Genomic DNA, 22,295 nt, shown 5'->3' on the forward strand with positions numbered 1-22,295 from the left:
TATGTGTTACTGAATACCGCACGGCAATCTAAACCTTAGCAGCCTACAGTTAGGATGCACAAAAGACATTTCCGAGCTTTTTATTCTCACTTTAATATGTAAACAATTCAGTCTATATTATATTTAGTTTGTTAAAAATTATTTTCCTTATTAAGTTGTTACAATATATTGTCTTTATTAGTTGACTAGCAAGTAGATCATCATATGATAATATGTCATTACTGTACTTAACTGAATAAATTACTTTGTATGATAAACACTAACGACTATTTCATATGTTCTTAAGGAAACTCTACTGGACAGATCAGGGAACAGAGAGTGGCATTCCTGCCAAGGTGGCATCTGCAGACATGAATGGCCTAAACCCTGCTATCTTGTTCACCAACAACCTTGATCATATTGAGTTCCTCACTTTGGATATTCAAGAAAACAAACTGTACTGGGCTGTTACAAGCACTGGCAAGGTGGGTCTTCTTTCTTTTTTTTTCTCTTTTATAAACTTCTGGCCATAATCGTATCATGTCTACCTCCATTTTTATGTAAACCGTTCCTCTGTTGGGTATTGCTTTTCTACAGATTGAGCGCGGTGATGCAGATGGAAGTAACCGAATCACTATAGTGACAGGTCTGTCTCACCCCTGGGGTGTGGCTGTGTATCAGAACTACCTCTACTTCACCGACCGTGACTTTGAGGTCATCGAGCGGGTGGACAAGTCCACAGGTGCCAACAAGGTGGTGTTGCGAGACAATGTTTCAGGTCTTAGAGTCCTAAAGGTTCATTTTCGAGACAGTGAGTAGCACAAGTGTATTTTAAATAAATTATACAGTTCTCATTTACCCATTTAATACAGGTTCTTCTCTTTTTTTTCACTCTCAACAAACTCAGCTTCTGCAGGTACATCTAATGGCTGCTCCAACAATATGGGAGTTTGTGAGCAGCTCTGTCTGCCTCGACCACAGAGCCTTTTTACCTGTGCGTGTGCAACAGGTTTTAAACTGAACGCTGACAACAGGACCTGCGCTCCGTATCAGTCTTACGTTGTCATCTCCACTCTATCTGCTATAAAAGGCTTTAGTCTAGAAGGGTCAGATCACTCTGAAGCCATGGTCCCTGTGGCTGGAAGAGGTCTGTAACTCGTATATACTATTTACAATGCAGTATTTATGTGATAAATAATTTTATTCTGCATTAATTAAAAAAAAAACTGAGTAACCGAGTATGAAAATATGTTATTGCAGGCCGTAATGCTCTACACATTGATGTGCACATGGCTTCTGGTTTTATCTACTGGTGTGACTTCAGCAGCACTGTAGCAACACAGAACGGAGTGAGACGGATAAAGTCGGATGGCTCAGGATTACGTAGTGTAGTAACATCTGGAGTTGGGCGCAACGGGATACGAGGAATTGCTGTTGACTGGGCTTCAGGTAAACTGTTGATGTGTTCATTTAAGCATGTTTTGTTTAATGGCATACTGTAGCATGCAAAAATGTAAGTACAGCCAAGGGAGAAGAGACAGAAATGATGTCTGTAAAGTTTAAGATGAATAGCTATGTTGTTTTTGTTCTGGTCAATTTTAAAGCGAAAGAAGGAATTAAGCAAAAATTAAGTAAATTCAACTCGGGGATTACTTTTACTGAGATCTATTCCAGCTGCCACTAAATGAGAGGATAGGTACACTGTCGTCAGGTCAGCGGTCCATCAGAGGGTCAACACATTGACAAATGAGGCAAATAACCACGTGGACCCACACACACTCCAAGAGTAATTTTAGAATCACCAGTTAACTTAACATGTATCCATTTGGATGGTGAAAGAAAGCTAGAGTGCTTTAAAATAACATATATACATGCAAACTCCATACAGAAAAACCCCGGCTGAGTTTTAACTTGGAGCTCGCTCGCTGTGATGTCAGTGCTTAGATTCAGCTGAATTTTAACAAGTGCTAACTGCAAATAGCATATTCTCTGTATGAAAAAGAATAAAAAAGCATGTATGATTAGTGATACTACAATACTACAATGGATTATCTCAAGATATGTAATATTTTGTTGGGTCCTACACAGGCCTTGACTTAATCAAACTGCAGTTAGGCTTTAAAAGTGCAAAACATGATCTCAATATCTCACAATAGCTTTTTGCAAGAATGATAGCCAAAATAACCCCATGTGATACTTACCAAAAGGTTTGTTACTAAGAACAAACTATGTACGGTTCACAAATTTTTATTTGAGACCCTTTTAATTCTTTTCATTTTTAAACTGATGGATAAAAAATAGAAATGTAATATTTGAAGAAATACATGTACAAAAAGTGGACCATAATTAACTGTAAGCCTTTTGGAAAAGTACAATTTTTGTAAACATTAAACTTAAAGCAAAAAATCAACACAACTGATGATGTTTAGTCAATCTATGCTTTTCTTTCTTTATAACGCTTTGCAAATCTTACCCATTGAAGCCGCCAATCTTATCCCAAAAACCATCATGCCTAGTTAGAATACCTTTTAGAATAAAATGAGCACAGACTATGGGCTGACTTGCAGGAAAATTTTATCATCATTCTGGACCAGAAAAACAGAAACATTTGTTCCATTGCTGAGAAAACCTTCCCAGTTTACAGGAAACAGAAAGAGCTTCTAACAGGACAGAAGTTTGATTCTGACTCATTTATAATTGCATCACTGTAGTGATTGCAAGATCATGCTCTGAGCCAGAAGTAGATTTCTAAGCCAGCACTGAGCCCTGATCTAGTTTTATTTCTACTTTGCCTTTTATCATGTAAATATTCTATGATATCTCTTTCATCAAAACTTTTGTCTTCAGGTAATTTGTATTTCACCAACGCCTTCCTGACTGAGACGTATATTGAGGTACTTCGTCTGAACACAACGTTTCGCAGGGTGCTGTTGAAGACCCAGGTGGATATGCCACGGCATCTTATTGTAGACCCCAGGAACAGATACTTGTTTTGGGCTGATTATGGTCAGAACCCAAAAATTGAACGAGCACTCTTGGATGGAACAAACCGTACTACTTTAGTGTCTTCTGGGATTATTACTCCACGAGGCCTGGCTCTTGACTGGCAAACTGGCTATGTCTACTGGGTAGATGACTCTCTGGACATGATTGCTCGTATCAACCCACAAGGAGGGGAGACAGAGATAGTTCGGTATGGCAGCCGTTACCCAACTCCTTATGGAATCACAGTGTTTGAGAATAGCATAATTTGGGTAGACAGAAATCTCAAGAAGGTTTTCCAAGCAAGTAAAGAACCAGGTAGCACAGAGCCACCTGCTGTTATCAGAGACAACATCAACATGTTGAGGGATGTTACTATCTTCGACCAGCGTACCCAGCCCACGCGTATCCAAGACCTTAACTACAACCCCTGCATGGAAGCTAATGGAGGCTGTGCCCACTTCTGCTTTGCCCTCCCAGGCTCTGACATGGGCACCCAAAATAAAAAGTGCAGTTGTGCATTTGGAGATCTTGCAACTGATAAAGAGAGCTGTGTGGTGTCTACTGACGATTACCTTATCTACACTACCGAGAGTACAGTGCGCAGCTTGCGACTTGATCCGGAGGACCATGCGGTGCCCTTCCCTGTTGTCAATGTGCCACGAACCTCAGTTGCCCTGGATTTTGACCTCACAGACAGAAGGATTTATTTCACACAAAGCTCAGGTGCAGGAGCAAGCAAGATCAGCTATATAAACCTGTCCTCTCCCTCTTCAGCTCCTGTCATTGTAGCCTCAGGTAAATTTGGCACTCATACTGTTTTAATATTTATTAAATGATTAATTGTAATAAGTGTTATTCCTATTATGGTGTCTGTGCTTTGACAGATCTTGGGGCTCCTGATGGCATTGCATATGACTGGATAAACAAAAGAATTTATTACAGTGACTATGCCAACCAGAGCATCAGCTCTATGTCTGTGGATGGTGCTCAGAGAACAATCATTGCCCATGTGACACGGCCAAGAGCCATCATGTTGGATCCCTGCAGGGGGTAAGAAATACACAACTCACTCTTTGTGTGGGAGATTAAACTGAATGTTTATAAATGATTACTTCATTGTTAAATAGATACATGTACTGGACGGACTGGGGAACTCATGCGAAGATTGAGAGAGCAACTTTAGGTGGAAACTTTCGAACAGAGATTGTGAACAGCAGTCTGGTGTGGCCCAATGGCTTGACCCTAGACTATGAAGAGGAACGGCTCTACTGGGCTGATGCCAGCTTGTAAGATCTGAAAAATTCTTCTGTTGAAATCTTTATTTCATTATGTCTGACATGTTATCTTATTTATAAAGCTTTTGTTGTCATGACTTTGCTCTGTGATTAGACAGAAGATTGAGCGATCCTCTCTCACGGGGTCCAACCGAGAAGTCATAATCAGCACAGCCATCTACCCATTTGCTATGACCATGTTTGGTCAGTTTATCTACTGGACTGACTGGAACACCCGTAGCATCTATCGAGCCAACAAGCATGATGGATCTGATCTGAGGGTCATGATTCAAAACCTTCCATCCCGACCGATGGACATCCATGTTTTGGCCAGGAGGAAGCAGCAGCAGTGTGACAGTCCCTGCCAGCAGTTTAATGGAGGCTGCAGTCACATTTGCACACCAGGTACAGGCTGCTACTTTTTCTGAGAAAAAAGAACAATTAAATGTCATTATATAAAAATGCATAAACTGTGCAACAACATTGTCCTTTTCAGGACCTAATGGAGCTGAGTGTCAGTGTCCATCTGAGGGCCGCTGGTACCTGGCCGACAACAAGTACTGTATCCCTGATAATGGTACTCGCTGCCAGCCAGGCCAGTTTACGTGTATGAATGGCCGCTGTATTCGACCCCAGTGGAAGTGTGACAACGACAATGACTGTGGCGATGGCAGTGACGAGCTGGAGAGAGTGTGTGGTATGGCATTTAAATATAAAAGAATTAAACTAATGGTAGTTTAATTTTTATTTGCTCCTTTGTTGTATTTTTGAAAATGTTTGTTAGTAATAACTGTCCTCAGACTCTTGCTGCATGATGTAATGAGAGACCATCTCTCTTTGTGTCTGCAGTTCACCTTTTTCCCACCTTTATTAATACTATCAAACCATGTGTTTTCTTTTCCTTTAACAAATTTCTCTCTAAGGGCATAAGCCAATCTTCAGCCACGCTGGTGTGTATTCTTTCTCTTTGTGATTGAATTTCTTTCACTAACTGATAACAAAAATCAACACTAACACATAAATCAACGTGCTTATTTTTGCATGCAGTTCCACAGTTGCTGTCATCCTTTATTGCCTTGTCAGGTAAAATGAGCCTCCAGTGATTGAATATGTCCATCGCTCTTTTTTTTTGGCATCTGACCTCTTATTGATTCTCATTGGCAGCCTTCCACACCTGTGAGCCCACAGTGTTTACTTGTGGCAATGGGCGATGTGTTCCATACCACTACCGCTGTGACCACTATGATGACTGTGGAGACAACAGTGATGAAGTGGGCTGCCAGTTCAGACCCTGTGACCCCAACACAGAGTTCACATGTAACAATGGGCGCTGCATCGCAAAGGACTATGTTTGCAATGGCATCAACAACTGCTACGACAACGGTACCTCTGATGAGCAAAACTGCCGTGAGTATCGCAAGTTGTAAAAGTTAAAGAAAGGTAAACACTCAAAGTGGAGCTCAACTGCATTAAATATGCTGCAATTTAAAATTATTTTAGCGGAGAGAACCTGCCAGCCAGAGCAAACAAAATGTCAGTCTACCAACATTTGCATCCCACGTTCATACTTGTGTGATGGAGACAACGACTGTGGGGATATGAGTGATGAAAGCCCTACTCACTGTGGTAAGTTCAGCAGCAGTTTTAGGATAAAGTCCATTTAGTAAAACCTTTAGTAAACTATCATGTATTTGTAGTTTAAAGACTTCTTTTACATTGTATGCTTTGTCATTTCTTGGCAAGAAAAGCACATTTAATTAAACACAGTAACACAACTTTGTAAATGTCTGTGGTAAATGTTACAGTTAAATCACTACAAAAAATTTTCTAAGTTATTTCTTCTTCATTAGTTTTCATAAACATAGTAAATCCAGAGATTTATTATTTACTGAGCAATAAATGGAGACACAGTCACTTTCAAATAATTCTTATAAGTAAATTATGTCAAATAAATCATGATATTCTCCCAGAAATCTTCCAAATTTGATATACATTTATTCATTTCCATCGTTAATTTGTTTCATCATTCCATCTGTGAGCTTTTCCATTTTTGGATTCTTTTTTAAAGACAACAAGATTAAAACTAAATGCAATTATCATTTCCTTTTAGTATTCCTGTATTACATTTCAGCTTTGTTTTGTTTGTTGTTGCATGAATTAATTTTGAACAAATGATTTGCTGCAAACAAGAAAACAATATTGCTTAGTCCCTGTTCAGTCATGACTGATTCTACTTAATCCTTCAAGTGATTATATTTCTTCTGCTTCCTCTGCATAGCTGCATCCACTTGTTCCGAGAGCGAGTTTCGTTGCTCCAGCGGTCGCTGCATCCCCGGCCACTGGTATTGTGATGGAGGGTCGGACTGCTCTGATGGTTCTGATGAACCCCTCTCATGCAGTGAGTGCTGCACAACTCTCTCACACCCAAGATGGGCCTTGTGGCTTTGTGTTGCCACCCCCAACCCCATTATCAGCTGCTTGGTTATTGTGTGTAGGTGTCTGTCTGCCACTATACATCTGTGAGAGACTCCTGTGAGTGATGTAGCAGAGAGGCAAGTCAGTGGTGTATTTCTTTGTTGATGATGTGGTCAGTCAGGCCTCCTATTGTGCGCTGCATTCCTCTCTGGTGACGCCCTTCAATGTCCTCCGACAAACAGCCCCTCCCCCTCTCTTTGTTCACTGGGGGTTACGGAGCCTCACTTTGGCTTTTGTTTAGATAGCTCACCATGCATGGGAATGTGAAGTTGCCAGGACTGTTTTGAAAGCTTTGCCAGTGTTTTATTGTGTCTTCCTTGTAAGCTAAAAAGCTTTGGAGGACAGCACCTGAGATAATTGGCAATTACAAATAGGAGACATGAAAAAGTTGTTTACAGTGGAAGCAAAATAGCTGGAATATGATAGTTTACAGTTACATCACTGCATTTAGCAATGTGTAATAAACAGTCTAACAGATTTCTATTTGCAGCCACACTGGTCAGAACCTGCAGCACAGATCAGTTCCGCTGTGATGATGGCAGGTGTATTGCCTTATCTTGGATCTGTGATGGAGACAATGACTGTGGTGATATGAGTGATGAAGACCAGAGGCACAATTGTGGTATGCAGCTTTTCTTTGCCTTTCTTTCATTTTTCCATTTCTTTTTGTATTAATCACTTACATATCTTTTTCTACACCTTACATCTTCACACACAAACACTCCTCCATTTATTTTGGCCACAACCTTGTTTATTTGCCCCATCCAGCTCCCTGCATGCTGTTATTGTTCAGGATGCTGACTCTTTCATGCACACACCACTGGGGAAGTGTTGTAAGGCAGACGCTGGCAGTCCATGCCCAGCATCTTAGTCTCTTGTGGAAGATCTCTAGTTCAAGGAGCTTGCATTCCTGATTTCCCCTGCCTCACTCGTTACTTTGTGCATGTCTCCTTTCTCTGGCTTCCTGGCTCAGGGGGATCAAGATTCTTGTATCACATCAGTGTATGCTCCAAAAATAAGATGCCTGAAGCTAAAGACTCCTGCTCCGCTTGAGCCTCTGTAGGAGACTTATTTCAAACAATACAAATCAGGCAGATTAGATGGAAGATTTTCAGTCCCAGCTGTGAGGAAATACATTTTGGAGTACAGTCTGGAATGTTTGAATCCTCAAAACAGGTCACCATCATATAGCATTTCATCATCTTGTAAATCTCCCTGTCTGATTTTGCATTTTCTCCAGCCAATCGCACATGTTCGAGTGCAGAGTTCACTTGTCTGAACAACCAGCCACCTCAGCGGAAATGTATTCCACGTGACTGGGTGTGTGATGGAGATGCAGACTGTTCAGATGCCTTAGATGAGCATCAGAACTGCACCCACAGATCATGTGGTGTCAATGAGTTCACCTGCACTAATGGTCTCTGCATAAGCAGCTCCTACAGGTTAGATGAGTATTGAAATAATGACACATGTGATGAGCCTCTCTAGAAATCAAGGCTAACTTCCTTTGATATTTTAAAATCAGGTGCGATCGTCGTAATGACTGTGGAGACAGCAGCGATGAACGGGGCTGCACGTACCAGCCATGCCAACCCCACCAGTTCACCTGCCAGAACGGCCGCTGTGTGTCCCGTGACTTTGTCTGTGATGGCGATAATGACTGTGGGGATGAGTCTGATGAGCTGGAGGACATGTGTCACACGCCAGCACCCACTTGCCCCCCTGGGGAGTTCAGGTGTGAAAATGGACATTGTATTTCACTGAGCCAGGTGTGTGACAGGAACGATGACTGCTCAGACAACAGTGATGAAAAAGGATGTGGTGAGTAAGAGAGAAACTTTGGAAATATTTCAAAAAGCAGTTTTCAGAGTGTAAGTTTTGAAATATTTTGAGCAATTGATGCACCGTCTAGGTAAAATTTCAGATTATTTGGGAAAGTTTAAGGCACATGTTTTATTATATTTTTAAATATTACACAGTTGGAACAATTTGCAAAACTTGTCACTGTTTTCACTACATTTTGTATCTTCTCTATCTGTAGGTATAAATGAATGCACAGACCCATCCATTCACCATTGTGATCATAATTGCACAGACACACCCACCAGTTTTGTCTGCACCTGTCGTTCCGGCTACCGCCTCATGTCTGACAGCAAAACATGTGATGATGTCAACGAGTGTGCAGAAACACCCAGCATGTGCAGTCAAATCTGTGAAAACACTGTCGGCTCATATGTGTGCAAGTGCGCTCCAGGATTCCTCCGAGAGCCAGATGGACACAGCTGCCGTCAGAACAGTAACATCTCACCCTACCTCATATTCAGCAACCGCTACTATCTACGAAACCTGTCAACAGATGGGCAGGCCTACTCTCTCATCCTGCAAGGCCTGACCAGTGTAGTTGCTCTGGACTTTGATCGTGTCGATAAGCACCTCTTTTGGATTGATGTGAGTCGCAGAGTGATAGAAAGGATGTCCTTCAACGGCAGTAACAGGGAGGTGGTTGTCAACGGAGTTCTGCATGGAGAGGGGCTTGCAGTTGATTGGGTAGCCAGAAAACTCTACTGGGTAGACAGCTTCTTGGATTGTCTCAAAGTGTCTGAACTGGATGGTCGCTTTGTCAGGAGACTGGCTGAACACTGTGTTGATGCCAATAACACCTACTGCTTTGAAAATCCCAGAGGAATTGTTGTGCATCCCAAATATGGGTGAGTTGGGTCATATCATTTAAGACTATCAATATTTTGACTTTACCAGTATGATCTCATCAAATGCATGTTACAGTAAATTGATAACAACAGATGTTGGTGGCTGCTGCAGAAAAATTATTTTATTGTTATTTTTATTGTTACATTTACTTTTATGTCCAAATTTAGTATTGATAGCTAAATCTTTTAGCAAAGCAAGCCTCAGATTCAATATAATTATCATTAAGAGATTAATGTCTGAAATTTTATTCATAATCAAAGTCAAGATTAACTTCATTATGAGGGGAATTTATCTTGGCCTTTCACAGCAGCTAATAAGTTAATTGGTTCAGATTTAGGTTATTAATAGCAATCTATTCTGATAACTGCTTGTTTCATTCAATCTGTAAATTAAGAGTAAAATCACTTCCAGGACACTTGTGTCATATGAGATACTTGTTGTATTGGCAAAAAATATTTCATTAATAGGATGAATCAGCAGGACAAATACATGCAGCATTTGAAAAATTAAATTGTTGCTAACTTATAAAATAAAAGGTTTTAGTCATTATTTTAATTTATAAAGAAATGTAATGTATTTTTACATATATATTTTAGTTGATTGCCTGCTACTTCAGGATTTCTGGCCCAAATCACAACACAATAGAAATATTTCAAAAAGTAAGTTTATTAAACCACTGGTCTTTTGTTGTTTCTGGTCATTTCAAAGCTGGAGTGAAGTGTGAATACTTGTGAAAATGGTGTTTTTATTCTTTGCTATAGTCTGATTTTTTAATACACCAAATATGGATGTCAAGGCCCATGAAAAGTACCAAATGACTGGGGTTCATATAAAACAATCTAACATTATTGTCAGTTGCAGTCCCGCTCATGTTAAAAAGTTTTTGTTTTTTTGAGTTTGTTGCCTTATTTGCTGAACCTGTTGATTTCCATACAACAGAGATCTAAAATGATGTTCTTTGCTCCTTATTAGATATGTATACTGGACAGACTGGGGAGACAAGGCATATATTGGTCGTGTTGGAATGGATGGAACCAATAAAACAGCCATCATCACCACAAAAATAGAGTGGCCCAATGGTATCACAATTGACTACACAAATGACAAACTGTACTGGTCAGACGCTCATCTCAATTACATTGAGTAAGTGGATAAGAAAGTGTTCACTTTTGTTGTAAAAGGACAACAGTAAACCTTCTGACGTTTCATTTCTTCTGTCAGGTACTCCGATTTGGATGGTCACCATAGACACACAGTGTATGATGGAAATTTGCCACATCCATTTGCACTGACTGTGTTTGAGGACTTTGTGTATTGGACGGACTGGAACACACGCACTGTGGAAAAAGGCAACAAATATGACGGTTCTAGTCGGGAAATCCTGACTAACACCACACACAGGCCATTTGACATTCACGTTTGCCATCCTTACAGACAGCCTATCGGTGAGCTAAAGATCTCTGAATCTTCACTAGAAGCACACACAAGAAAAGCTGTCTTTTATTTGCTCAGCTGTGGCGAGCTGATATATCTTTACTGTGACACTTCCTTTGGTAGTAAACAATCCCTGTGCTGTGAACAATGGCGGCTGCTCTCACCTGTGCTTGATCCGTAACGGAGGGCGAGAACACACCTGTGAGTGCCCCGACCATTTCCTGACAGTTCAGATGGGAGGCATGACCCGATGCCTGCCCATGTGTACCAGCACCCAGTACAGATGTGCTAACAATGAACGGTTTGTAAACATTTAGTGCTTACTCACTTTCAGTGCTGATCTGACTGTAGAATTATATTAAAAAAGAAAGTAGATTTAGTTTAAGATTGTTGATGACTGTGTGTCTATCATAGAAAGGTCTCTGATACTAAAATATTTTAAATGATGCATTTTAATTTTCCTTTCTTTAACTGAGGAGTCTGAATGCATGTCCAGACATATCTAGAATATGAAATATATACTTTATAAATTTAATTAGACTTGTATAAAGATGTACGTAGTAATAATTTATTTATTATTCTAATAGTGGGAATCATTAGTTTGATGATGCAGAGAACTTACTGGTTTTCTATTTTAAATTAATTTTTTTTTTAATTTGCTTTGGTCTGTTTTATTCAACAGATGTATTCCTATCTGGTGGAAATGTGATGGTCAGCGGGACTGCAGAGATGGCTCAGATGAGCCCTCTACCTGCCCGATACGTCACTGCAGTCTCGGCCAGTTTCAGTGCAGTGATGGAAATTGCACCAGTTCTCACTTCCTGTGTAACAGCAACCAGGACTGCCCTGATGGCTCAGATGAAGACGCTGTGCTATGTGGTGGGTTTAAGTATAAATTTGTCATGTTGAGAACTTCCTTCCAAAGGCCTCATAACTCATTAAGAGGTATACTTCTATTAGCTGAATCACTTGTTTCCTTTCTAGCTACACACCAGTGTGAAAGCCATCAATGGCAATGCACAAATAAGCGGTGTATTCCTGAGTCATGGCAGTGTGATGGTGAGGATGACTGTGGTGATCAGTCTGATGAGGACCCTGCTCACTGTTCTACAAGGACGTGTCGCCCTGGACAGTTCAAGTGCCGCAATGGCCGCTGCATCCCCCAGAGCTGGAAATGCGATGTTGATGATGACTGTGGAGACAATTCAGATGAACCATTAGAGGAGTGCAGTGAGTAGATCTGTATCTTTACTAAACCATTTTCAGGCTGTATAAGGGCTAATCTTACTGAAGTGAAGCCTTTTGCTCAGATTAAATATAATGCAACTTCAGGCTTTACATTTAAGTCTGTCTATCTTTACCTTTGTGGATATACAAGAATAATTTTTTTTGTCGTCATCAAGACTATTATATATTTTCTTCTCTCCACAGTGGGAGCAGCTTATCGTTGTGACAACCATACAGAGTTTGACTGCAAGACCAACTACCGCTGTGTGCCTCTCTGGTCTGTCTGCAATGGCCACAATGACTGCAGAGACAACAGCGATGAGCAGGGCTGTGGTGAGTTTTCAATGACCACCCCTGACACAGAGCTGAAGTGCAGTTTAGGTGAAATTAGTATTTACACTAATTTCTGCCTTCTAGCTTAATTAGCAAACTTTTTTTTAATTTTTTTTTTTATTAATCTAAGCTTATTTAAAAGAATATAGACATTTGTTTCAGGAGTGACTGAAAGGCAATTAGCCAACACCTCAGCCTCCTGTGGAACATTATGCACTGTGGTATTGGGAGGTGCTGATGGAGAGCGTCTTGCCACTCACCCTCCCCCAGCATTACCTCTCCCTGGAAGGAACACAGATTTATGAGTTTGAATCCACATTCATATGTGTAAGTGTGTTTTGTTCTGTTGTCCTTGCGTGGGGGCAGGGTTCACATAAGTCTCTTTGTACTTGCTGCGATCCAAATACACTCGGCTGCAGCCCTCCCATCTCTTATCAGAGGCTCTCACTCCATTAGTGCCATGCCTGCACAGGAGGGGAGATCTGTGCTAATCTTCCTGTAAGAATGTAGCAGATGGGCCAGGTGGAGGGCTAGGAGGGCAGGACTAGCTAACACAGCGCTATCTTTGACCCCCAGCACCGTGTAGTAGAGACAGCTCAGACCAGCTCTGCTCCACTCCTCTCCTGTCTGTGGTTCTTGTCTCCTGCACTCTTATCCTCTTCAGACATACAGTGAACTGGCATGAACACAGCTAACACATCTGTCTCTGGCAGCCAGACATCTGTCTCCTCCCGCTATTATTTTAGCAGCTTAATTAAAAAAAAGCAAGATGTCTTTCATGTCAAACTGACATTTTAATTAATCTGGAACAAATCTGGAAATTTCCTGTTATCTCACAATCTTATTTTGCTTCTTAATAGAATTAACCACTGATATAAATAATCTTTCTTACGCCTTTAGACTTCAAACTGTCTTGAAAAAATTGTATTTCCATTTTTTATTTGTCCATGTCATTGCAATCAAAGTTTAAATTAAAAGATCTTAAAGAGGTTGTAACTTTAGATGTATTTACTGACAGTTGTGTCCCACATTTGTTTAAATTGTTGTTAGGTGAGGAAGACTGATGCTGATAAATAGCACAGTGTTAGAATGGTCACCACTGTCATCTTATAGCAAGCTGGATTGCTAGTTTCAATGCTTTTGGTGCTCATTTCCTCTCACAAATATGTGTGCATATTTGGTGCCACTAAATTGACCATTTAGGCAGGGGATGTTTATTTGTATAGAACATTTCATGTACAAGACAATTCAAAATGCTTTACATAAAACATTAAAAGCATTACAGGTGATTTAAAGGAAGCATAAAAGGCAGCAACAAATAGAAAAGAAATTAATCATTAATTAATTTAAAATTGTTAAAAGCAAGTTAAGTTCAATATTCATGTGCAAATTTCATTAGTAAAGAAATGTTTTTAACCTGGAGTTAAAGGTGTCTACATTTGCTGAAAGTTTAATATCAACTGGCAGTTTGTGCCACTTGTTTGCAGCATTACAACTGAATGCTTCATTTTACGGTAGAAACTTCTTTCATCCAGGTGTTTATTTGTTTCAAACGCAGACATGGTAAGTTAGTTGGACTGCAATTTCATGTGGGGACAAAGATGCATAAAGTTGTGTATCATCTGCAGAACTGTGATAATTGGTGTTAATGTTCTGTAATATTTGACCCAAAGAGAGCATATACGAGTTGAACAGAACAGTCCAAGAACCGACCCACAAGGCACGTCCACTGCTCAGATTCAGAGCTGCTAATTGTAACAAAATAACTCCGGCCTTCTAAATGGGACCAGAAGCAGTTAAGGACCGTTCTAGAAAGTCTAACTCAGTTTTCCAACTGGTGCAACAGGATTTTACGATCTACAGTTTCAAAAGCAGCACTGACATTTAGCAGAACCAGGACTGATACTTGACCAGAATCATTATTACAACCCAATGTCATTTAAGATTTTGACCAAAGCTGTCAGTGCTGTGATTATGTCAAAAGCCTGGCTGAAATGTATTAAGATTTCCAGTTTCATTTAAGAAGTTAATAAGCTGGTTAAACACAACTTTCACAATAACGTTGGCTTAATGGCAGCTGTCTTTAGTGACTTGCAAAAAATACCTGATCCCAGTGAGCTGTTACTAAAAGTATAACATCACTTTTTAATGATGTAAAAACTGTTATTAAAATGTCAGATGGTATCATGTCCAGAGTGGATTTTGTTGATTTCAAACACCAAACTATTTCTTGTAGGATTTTTAAATCAACCACATTACATGAGTGTACGCAATTGTCTGTCTCTCTGATGGACTGACAGCCCTGTCCAGGATAATCTGCTCCCTCTCACCTTGCATCTATATTGTGTGCTATTACCGTTGGTGTTTATTATTGGTATTATGTGGGTGAAGCTCAAATATATTACACATGGCATGGCATATTTTCACATATTGCACATACTCTCACATATTATTTTCTAGATGAAGTGACCTGTCATCCTAATGGAGACTTCCGCTGTGACAACCACCACTGTATTCCACTGAGATGGAGGTGTGATGGAGATGATGACTGTGGTGACAACTCTGATGAGCGCAGCTGCAGTGAGTTACATTCACTATTGCTACTGTGTTGGAGTTTGGTGTCATCTAATTGTCTCTTTAAGTAGATTCACTGAGCTACAACCCCCTGTTCAAATGAGAAAACAGCGTTGATGGCAGTGAACAGTCTTGCAATCATTTTATCAGACATCTGTAAGATTTGTAAGAGGCTTGACACTTCTGCTGAAAGTGGAGTGGGGAGAGGAAGCCTTATCAGTGCTTGGAGAAACAGGCTGTCCTCAGTGTGTCAGAAAAAGGGAGTGAAGGAGTTTGTCACCCCTTGCCCTGCAGAATATAAACATGTCTGAGAACATGCCAGCTAATAAGGGTGATGTAGCTTCTCCAAGGAGAAGTAAAGACGTTACAACACAGTGCTGCAGCTCCCCGTGTTTCTGTGCTGCCAATGCCAAGAGAGTTTGTCTTTAGCAAACTCATGAGCTCAATGCAAAGCAACTGCTTCTCTTAGGGAGTGTAGTGTTGTGGGTCTGATGCCAAATAATTGAAGGAAATAATTCAGACTCTTTGATTTAGGGTTCCAAGGTAAACAAAATGATCAGAGGAAATATTACATAATAATAAAAATGAAAATGAAGCTTCTGATGGTCTTTTACTGAAAATGTCTCTAATATGAATACCATGTGAAAGGATCCCCAGGATATCGTTTCCTCACAGTTTACCAAGCCAGATGTTTATTCTTTTATTACTATTATTATTTTTTTTATTGGTTAAAGAGACAGAAGATTACTTTAGAGTTTTTCTGTGTTACATGGGATGGGGGTGTGTTCAGTATGTGTGTGTGAATAATTATGTGTCAAACTGTTTTACTTGTTGTTTTAATGTGTGCAGAGCACTTTGCGCTACTAATGTATGAAAGGTTTTATACAAACAAAATTTGATTTGATCTGATTTGAACATCAAGTAACTACAATAAAGTTTCGCTTTTGCAATATTTTGTTTGTTTTTTTTTTTCTCCCAGCACCACGCTCCTGCACAGAGAGTGAGTATCGTTGTGACAATCTGCGCTGCATTCCCAACCGTTGGGTCTGTGACCATGACAACGACTGTGAGGACAACTCGGATGAAAGGGACTGTGGTGAGTGGAGGCTCTTTGTTTTGGCTCTGGATCGGGCTGTTTGTGAGTAACGGAGGGTTGCACTTCACAAAGACGCAATAAAACTCCAAGTTTGAAGCATAGACAGACAGGACCACCAACATTCAGATACTGAAAAGGATTTTATTCAGCTTTCTACAAACAAGTTTTCTACTGTACACTGAGTACGAGACAAATTGCAGTTGCAGATCTTAAAGTTTCAATGCATGTCACATATTCTGTGGTAATTTTAATTTTAAAAAAAGCAAACATGGGAAAAAACTCAATTTATTAACATATAATTAATACTTGAAAACATGCCAAGTAGGTTTGTACTTTGCGAATAATGAAACTTCAGCATGTGACTATTTCTTATGTTTTGTGCTGGTTTCAGAACTAAGAACTTGTCATCCCGGCTACTTCCAGTGCAGCAGTGGGCACTGTATCGCAGAACGATTCAAATGTGATGGCAATGCTGACTGTTTGGACTACACAGATGAAACAGCATGTCGTGAGTCTCACATACCATTGCCTAAAGTCTGGTAGAATGACTGAAAGAAGTGCATTTACTCCTCTAACTCCGGTTAATTTGTTTACTTTATGACTTATGGTCGGGAGTTTGGTATTGAATTTTCAGGTGCTTCAGCGACAGATTTAATTTGACTTCATGGTTTCTACTTTCAGCAACTCGTTTTCCCAATGGCACATACTGCCCCCCCTTCCTGTTTGAATGCAAGAATCATGTTTGCGTCCAGCCTCATTGGAAATGTGATGGAGATAACGACTGTGGTGACAACTCAGATGAAGAGCTGCATCTCTGCTGTAAGGCGTAACAAAACCTCCTCCTCATTCAAGACCAGAGCACACAAAGTCAATACTCCTGTCCCTTTGTGCCTCTTAATTATATAAGCAGCATTTAAGCTATTTTTTGCTGAAGCAAATGAAATTTATTTTTTATTACTAAAGTTTTTCTAAGGTGGTATTAGGCTGAATGCTTTCGTTTATCCACAGTGGACATTGAATGTGAGGCTCCCTTCCGTTTCCGCTGTGACAACAATCGTTGCATCTACAGCCATGAGCTGTGTAATTCTCTTGATGACTGCGGTGATGGCTCTGATGAGAAACAGGAAAACTGTGAGTACAACTTTTCAAACTATACAACTGAGATTATATGAATCCCGAGCTCCCTTTGAGTGTGTTTTCTCCGTCCAGGTCAAACCCCAACACATGGGCCCTGCTCAGATGAAGAATACAAATGCAGTAATGGACAGTGCATCCCTCTGCAGTACGCCTGTGATGATTATGACGACTGTGGAGATGAGTCAGATGAGCTTGGCTGCCGTAAGTAAAATTGATAAAAAGCTCTTTAGGCAGGAAAAAGTCTGACATCAACAGGACTTACCTTTTGATGTACTAAGCCTGGGGCTGTTTCTGCCAAAAAATGCAAGACTAATTTATATAGGTCTTATTAAACCAAAGGTTCTTCCAGTGTCCACAAGGATACTTTCATCTGCTTTAGTAAATTCAATCTGTTTTATTTTTGTTTAGTTAACAAGATAAGTCATTTTTACCACAGAAGTCATCTGCAACATGCACGTTGTGTGTTCCCCACATTGTTAGAGATACTAATCGGATTTCTATAAAGAACATCCTTTAAAGTCTGAAGAAGCTGCTGTCTCTTTTATCCACTGCAAGATTATCCAAGTAGTGCACCAACTATGGAGTCATTTTAGGACCAGCTCATAGCATTTTATTGTAATGTGTTCACTTGTAATTTCATAAATGAGCTCTTATGTTCAGGATTATTGACAATACAGCAACACGTGTTTTCAGCTTTGTTTTTTCTTAATTTTTCTTGCATAAACCCCCAGTGTGAGAGTATTACTCCCATCTAGTGGTGCGCTATTTGAATGTAAAAAACTGAGTAGTGCTCTCTGGCGCCTCACCGTTTAAGCATGTTATTACCACTACCAAAGCCACAGAGAGTCATGACGTGACAGTTTCATGACTAGAAACTGGTATTACTTTGATCAATTATGTCTGACTAGAAAGAGGACATCAAACCCCACCCACCATTAACAAATCAGCTGAAATAAATGATGAAACACAGGGAAAAATTCTGACATGGTCACCTGCTGGTAAAACAGCAACTGAAAACTGTAGGCTACCTAAAAAGCTCTGTCTCTGCTGTTTTATTTAGCAAGTAAAAGTAAATTATGAAACTTAAACGGGAGGATAAAGTAGTTAAACTTCAGTAGATTAGATTACCTGTCCAGCAGAAAGCTGCGACCACTGCACCACTTTTAAAATCATTCTCCCTCGTGAATTCTCTCAACATTGCAAACGCTACATCAATGAAAACTTTTTTTTCCTCCTGGTTATTTTTTTATTTATTTTTTACTTGGGGCAAACAGGGAGGAAATGCAGTGACCCTCTATTTCAGTGGCATACAACCAGCTGAATGATCCATAGTTGTCTTTGCTTGTTTCTCCTCCTCCCAAAACAACACACAGGGATTGACAGTTAAAAAAATGAAAGGCAAGGTTGTCCCCTTTAAATAATCATATTCAAAGATGGCGGTGCAACAGGGCAGCCTTCTGTTGGGTTCGCCACCACCTGTGTATTTATGAACAACTCATTCGCAGCTATGAGAAAGCATCAATCAAATGCAATGCAAATGTATATTTGATTTTTGCTAATACTGGTAATAAGCTAAATAAGTTACACACTGTACCTTTAAGTGTTTCTGATTACAGTTGCAAATTTGTATCTTAAATGCTTTCTCTCAATTTTTGTCTTTTTTTAGTTGTGAAATTATACAACTGTCAACTGTTTGATATTTAAGTGACATACTTCTGGCCGTCCTCACCACTTGTTGCTACATGTATGTGTCAAGCTTCAGTTGCTGCATTATTTGCTTTCTTTTCTTCCCACAATTTCAGACCATGGCAGTGGACACACTTGCAGTACTAACATGTGTGAACACAACTGTACAGACCTGATAGAGGGAGGCTTCCTCTGCTCCTGCAGACCCGGTTACAAGCCCAGAGCCACAGAAAGACACACATGCGAAGGTAAACTACAAATTCACCAAAACACTTACACAGAAGTATTTGAACATGCAGTTTATGTGTTGTCTCTTGTCATTTCCTCTTCTTCATTGGACAGATGTGAATGAGTGTGAGGTGTTTGGAATGTGTCCTCAGGACTGCAAAAACACGAAGGGAAGCTATGAGTGCTTCTGTGCTGAAGGCTTTCTATCTTTTGGCGAGCCGCATGGAACCGAGTGTGCAGCTCAAGGTCAGAGCTTGAAGAAGAACTTTTAAAAATACATGTTCAGTGCTTCATTATTGCGACCAAGCTCTGAATTTAAAGTGCTGACAAGTCCTATCACAAATTAATGTTTGCACAGGAAACCCACCAGTGCTGCTGTTGCCAGACAACGTTCGCATCCGTCGTTTCAACCTGACCTCTGAGCAGTTTTCAGACTATGTTGACAATGCTGAGCACATCCGATCCTTGGACTACCTGTGGGATCCAGACCATGAAGGCCTCAGTATGTCTACTTTTCTAAAAAATGTTTTAAGTTTTGGTCATTCAGGGTAAATATAGAAAACATAAGACCTCTAAGACTTTATGATCTTTTCTTTTGTGTGCTGCAGGTATTGTCTATTGGACAGTTGGGGGCCAGGGATCTCAGTCTGGTTCTATCAAACGGGCCTATATGACCACATTCAATGATTATGGAAACAACCCAGTAAAAGAAGTGGACCTAAACCTGCGATATATCACTAAGCCTGATGGCATCGCTGTGGACTGGGTTGGAGGGTAACTAACTAACTAACTGTAGGCTTGCTGTAAATCTTGTTTGGATGTACTTAATATTCTGAATCACTGTTCACAGGCATATTTACTGGACAGATTCAGGGACCAATCGAATTGAAGTGGCCAAACTGGATGGGCGGTACAGGAAGTGGTTGATCCACACTGACCTTGACCAGCCTGCAGCGATTGTTGTGAATCCCTCTCTGGGGTATAGCTTTTCTTTGAGAAGACGTTTGGTTTTTGCAAAGATATCTTTGTGCTTGTTTTGTTTTTTCTATAAACAGAGTTGATTTTGTCATTGCATGTGAGCAGGATGATGTACTGGACAGACTGGGGAAAGAAACCTAAAATAGAGTCAGCATGGATGGATGGTCAGCATCGAAAGGTGCTGGTGAAAGAGGAGGAACTTGTCTGGCCGACTGGTCTGGCTCTGGATTATGTGAATGGAAACAGAATCTACTGGTGTGATTCGAAGGAAAACATCATTGAGTCCATGAAACCTGATGGCACAGACAGAAAGATTGTAATATCAGGAGGTAGGGTAGCCACTTCCCAGACATAAAAACAGAAGTGTTTCAGATTCAGACATTGTTATTTATGATTAAAGAGTAAAATCTGTGTTGATAATTTTTTTTTTCTGTACCAGACATTGGACATCCATATAGTCTTGACATCTTTGAGGGACATGTGTACTGGACGACAAAAGAAAAAGGGGAGGTGTGGAAGATAAACAAGTTTGGACGAGGAAATAAAGTCAAAGTTCTAACCATCAACCCTTGGCTTACACAAGTCCGTATTTACCAGGAGTATCGGCACAACCAGTCAGGTCAGAACACAGAAATATTTATGAGGGTTGTTGATAATTCTAACCATTCACACCAGCTTATACCCTCACTGAGAAGAAAACATGCCTCTTCAAAGTGGAAATGATAATGATAAGATGCATACAATGTAAATCAGGATCTAATATTAAGTTTTAAAAATGTCAGCAAACAAAATATCTTAAATAAGCTACACCATTAAAGACTCAAGTAAAATTTTCCATCCGTGTGTAATAAAAACCACAAGCAGAACCATCGTTAATATTCAGATGTACTTCTAAAATAATTGAGATTAGCATCAAAATTATTTGCTCGTCATTGGTCTCTGCTTAACGTGAACACCAACCCACTTGGTAGTTTTTTAATAATCTTGTTAAGACAGATGCTGTTTTAGGTTGATCTCTGATGAGATCATCTTAAAATAAGCATTTCAGAAAGCAGGCACATAATTTCAATAAGTTGTTTCAGTCAGAGGAAGCTAGTTAGATGCAGACATATGGAGACACATGTCACTAAACATTTGGTCCTTGAAACAGGAAGCATATCTTGTGTTTATTGGAATAATCATTCACATTTAATTTATTTTATGTACTTTTTGAAGTGTCATTACTATAACTCAGGTTATAGTAGGTTGAGAACAATATAACTTATCTTTTGCTCATTATGTTGTTATATGTGCCCTGTCCCTGTTAGTGTCCAATCCCTGTAAGAATGTCTGCAGTCACCTCTGCCTCCTCCGACCTGGTGGGTACACCTGTGCCTGTCCCCAGGGCTCTCCTCCAATGAGTATTGACTCCACTGAATGCGATGCAGGTAAACAACTGCAGTCGAACTTGGACTGTCTGCACCCTTGTGACGTGGTATCTCATTTTGCATTCCTAAATCCATCCATCAATCAGAAATGCTTGGCTGCCCCTGGATGGTTCTGTGAGAGTGTGTGATTTTATTTTTGTCGTTCTTCATCCTCTGTATGCCTGGCTTTTGCTTCTGCAGCCATTGAGCCTCCTGTTCCAATGCCCCTTGCATGCAGATGCATGAATGGTGGGACCTGCTATACTGATGAAGGGGATCCACCCAAGTGCAAGTGAGTTTAGATGCACTAGACAGTCGAACGGTTATTGTCATTAATTCCATAAATGTTTGGTTTTCCATCTTTTTTCAAGTGCACAGCCACTTGTCCTTGTCTTAAAAACTTGCTTTGTGTGTTACTACGATGTTGTGTAGATGTCCATATGGATATGCGGGCAGCTACTGCGAGCAGGGGAAAAGGAGGGGTGCTCCAGCTGGAACAGGTACAATAATTAAAATATTGAGATCTTTTGTCTAATTTATAAACCTACTGGAATGATTCATACATGCAGTGCTGGACATTGGAGAGCTGCTGTGCTGTCATTCTGTTCCTTTTGCTGTGACAGATAGAGATAAAATATGATGTGTGAGACTTTTTGCTTCAACCTGAAAAACAGCTCAAAAAACTGTTTCAGCAATTCTTGGTGCTCATTAAAATAACTTTTCTTTAATGATTGGCCCACAAAACTAATAGGCATTTGTTAAAGTTTAACTTCT

The 22,295-nt window shown here is 40.1% G+C and overlaps 1 protein-coding gene across 1 annotated transcript in view; it reads left to right on the plus strand.

Moving 5' to 3' along the window:
- The window catches only part of lrp2a (low density lipoprotein receptor-related protein 2a), a gene marked incomplete at both ends in the record, with an annotated part of 49,901 nt that overhangs the window by 25,307 nt on the left and 2,299 nt on the right, over positions 1–22,295 (plus strand). The window contains 39 exon segments of the mRNA XM_079254443.1: positions 287–464; positions 577–790; positions 887–1,126; positions 1,240–1,428; positions 2,827–3,759; positions 3,849–4,014; positions 4,092–4,250; positions 4,354–4,643; positions 4,735–4,935; positions 5,339–5,391; positions 5,393–5,645; positions 5,739–5,864; positions 6,517–6,636; positions 7,204–7,335; positions 7,954–8,155; positions 8,239–8,534; positions 8,755–9,421; positions 10,395–10,565; positions 10,644–10,867; positions 10,980–11,157; positions 11,539–11,735; positions 11,841–12,086; positions 12,288–12,416; positions 14,877–14,996; positions 15,970–16,086; positions 16,478–16,594; positions 16,768–16,905; positions 17,095–17,217; positions 17,296–17,424; positions 19,026–19,157; positions 19,252–19,383; positions 19,496–19,639; positions 19,746–19,911; positions 19,988–20,116; positions 20,221–20,444; positions 20,555–20,734; positions 21,423–21,542; positions 21,723–21,813; positions 21,954–22,021. Coding sequence (XP_079110569.1) covers positions 287–464; positions 577–790; positions 887–1,126; positions 1,240–1,428; positions 2,827–3,759; positions 3,849–4,014; positions 4,092–4,250; positions 4,354–4,643; positions 4,735–4,935; positions 5,339–5,391; positions 5,393–5,645; positions 5,739–5,864; positions 6,517–6,636; positions 7,204–7,335; positions 7,954–8,155; positions 8,239–8,534; positions 8,755–9,421; positions 10,395–10,565; positions 10,644–10,867; positions 10,980–11,157; positions 11,539–11,735; positions 11,841–12,086; positions 12,288–12,416; positions 14,877–14,996; positions 15,970–16,086; positions 16,478–16,594; positions 16,768–16,905; positions 17,095–17,217; positions 17,296–17,424; positions 19,026–19,157; positions 19,252–19,383; positions 19,496–19,639; positions 19,746–19,911; positions 19,988–20,116; positions 20,221–20,444; positions 20,555–20,734; positions 21,423–21,542; positions 21,723–21,813; positions 21,954–22,021 — 7,694 coding nt within the window.

This window comes from Telmatherina bonti (assembly GCF_933228915.1).
Source record: "Telmatherina bonti genome assembly, chromosome: 15".
NCBI lineage: Eukaryota > Metazoa > Chordata > Actinopteri > Atheriniformes > Telmatherinidae > Telmatherina > Telmatherina bonti.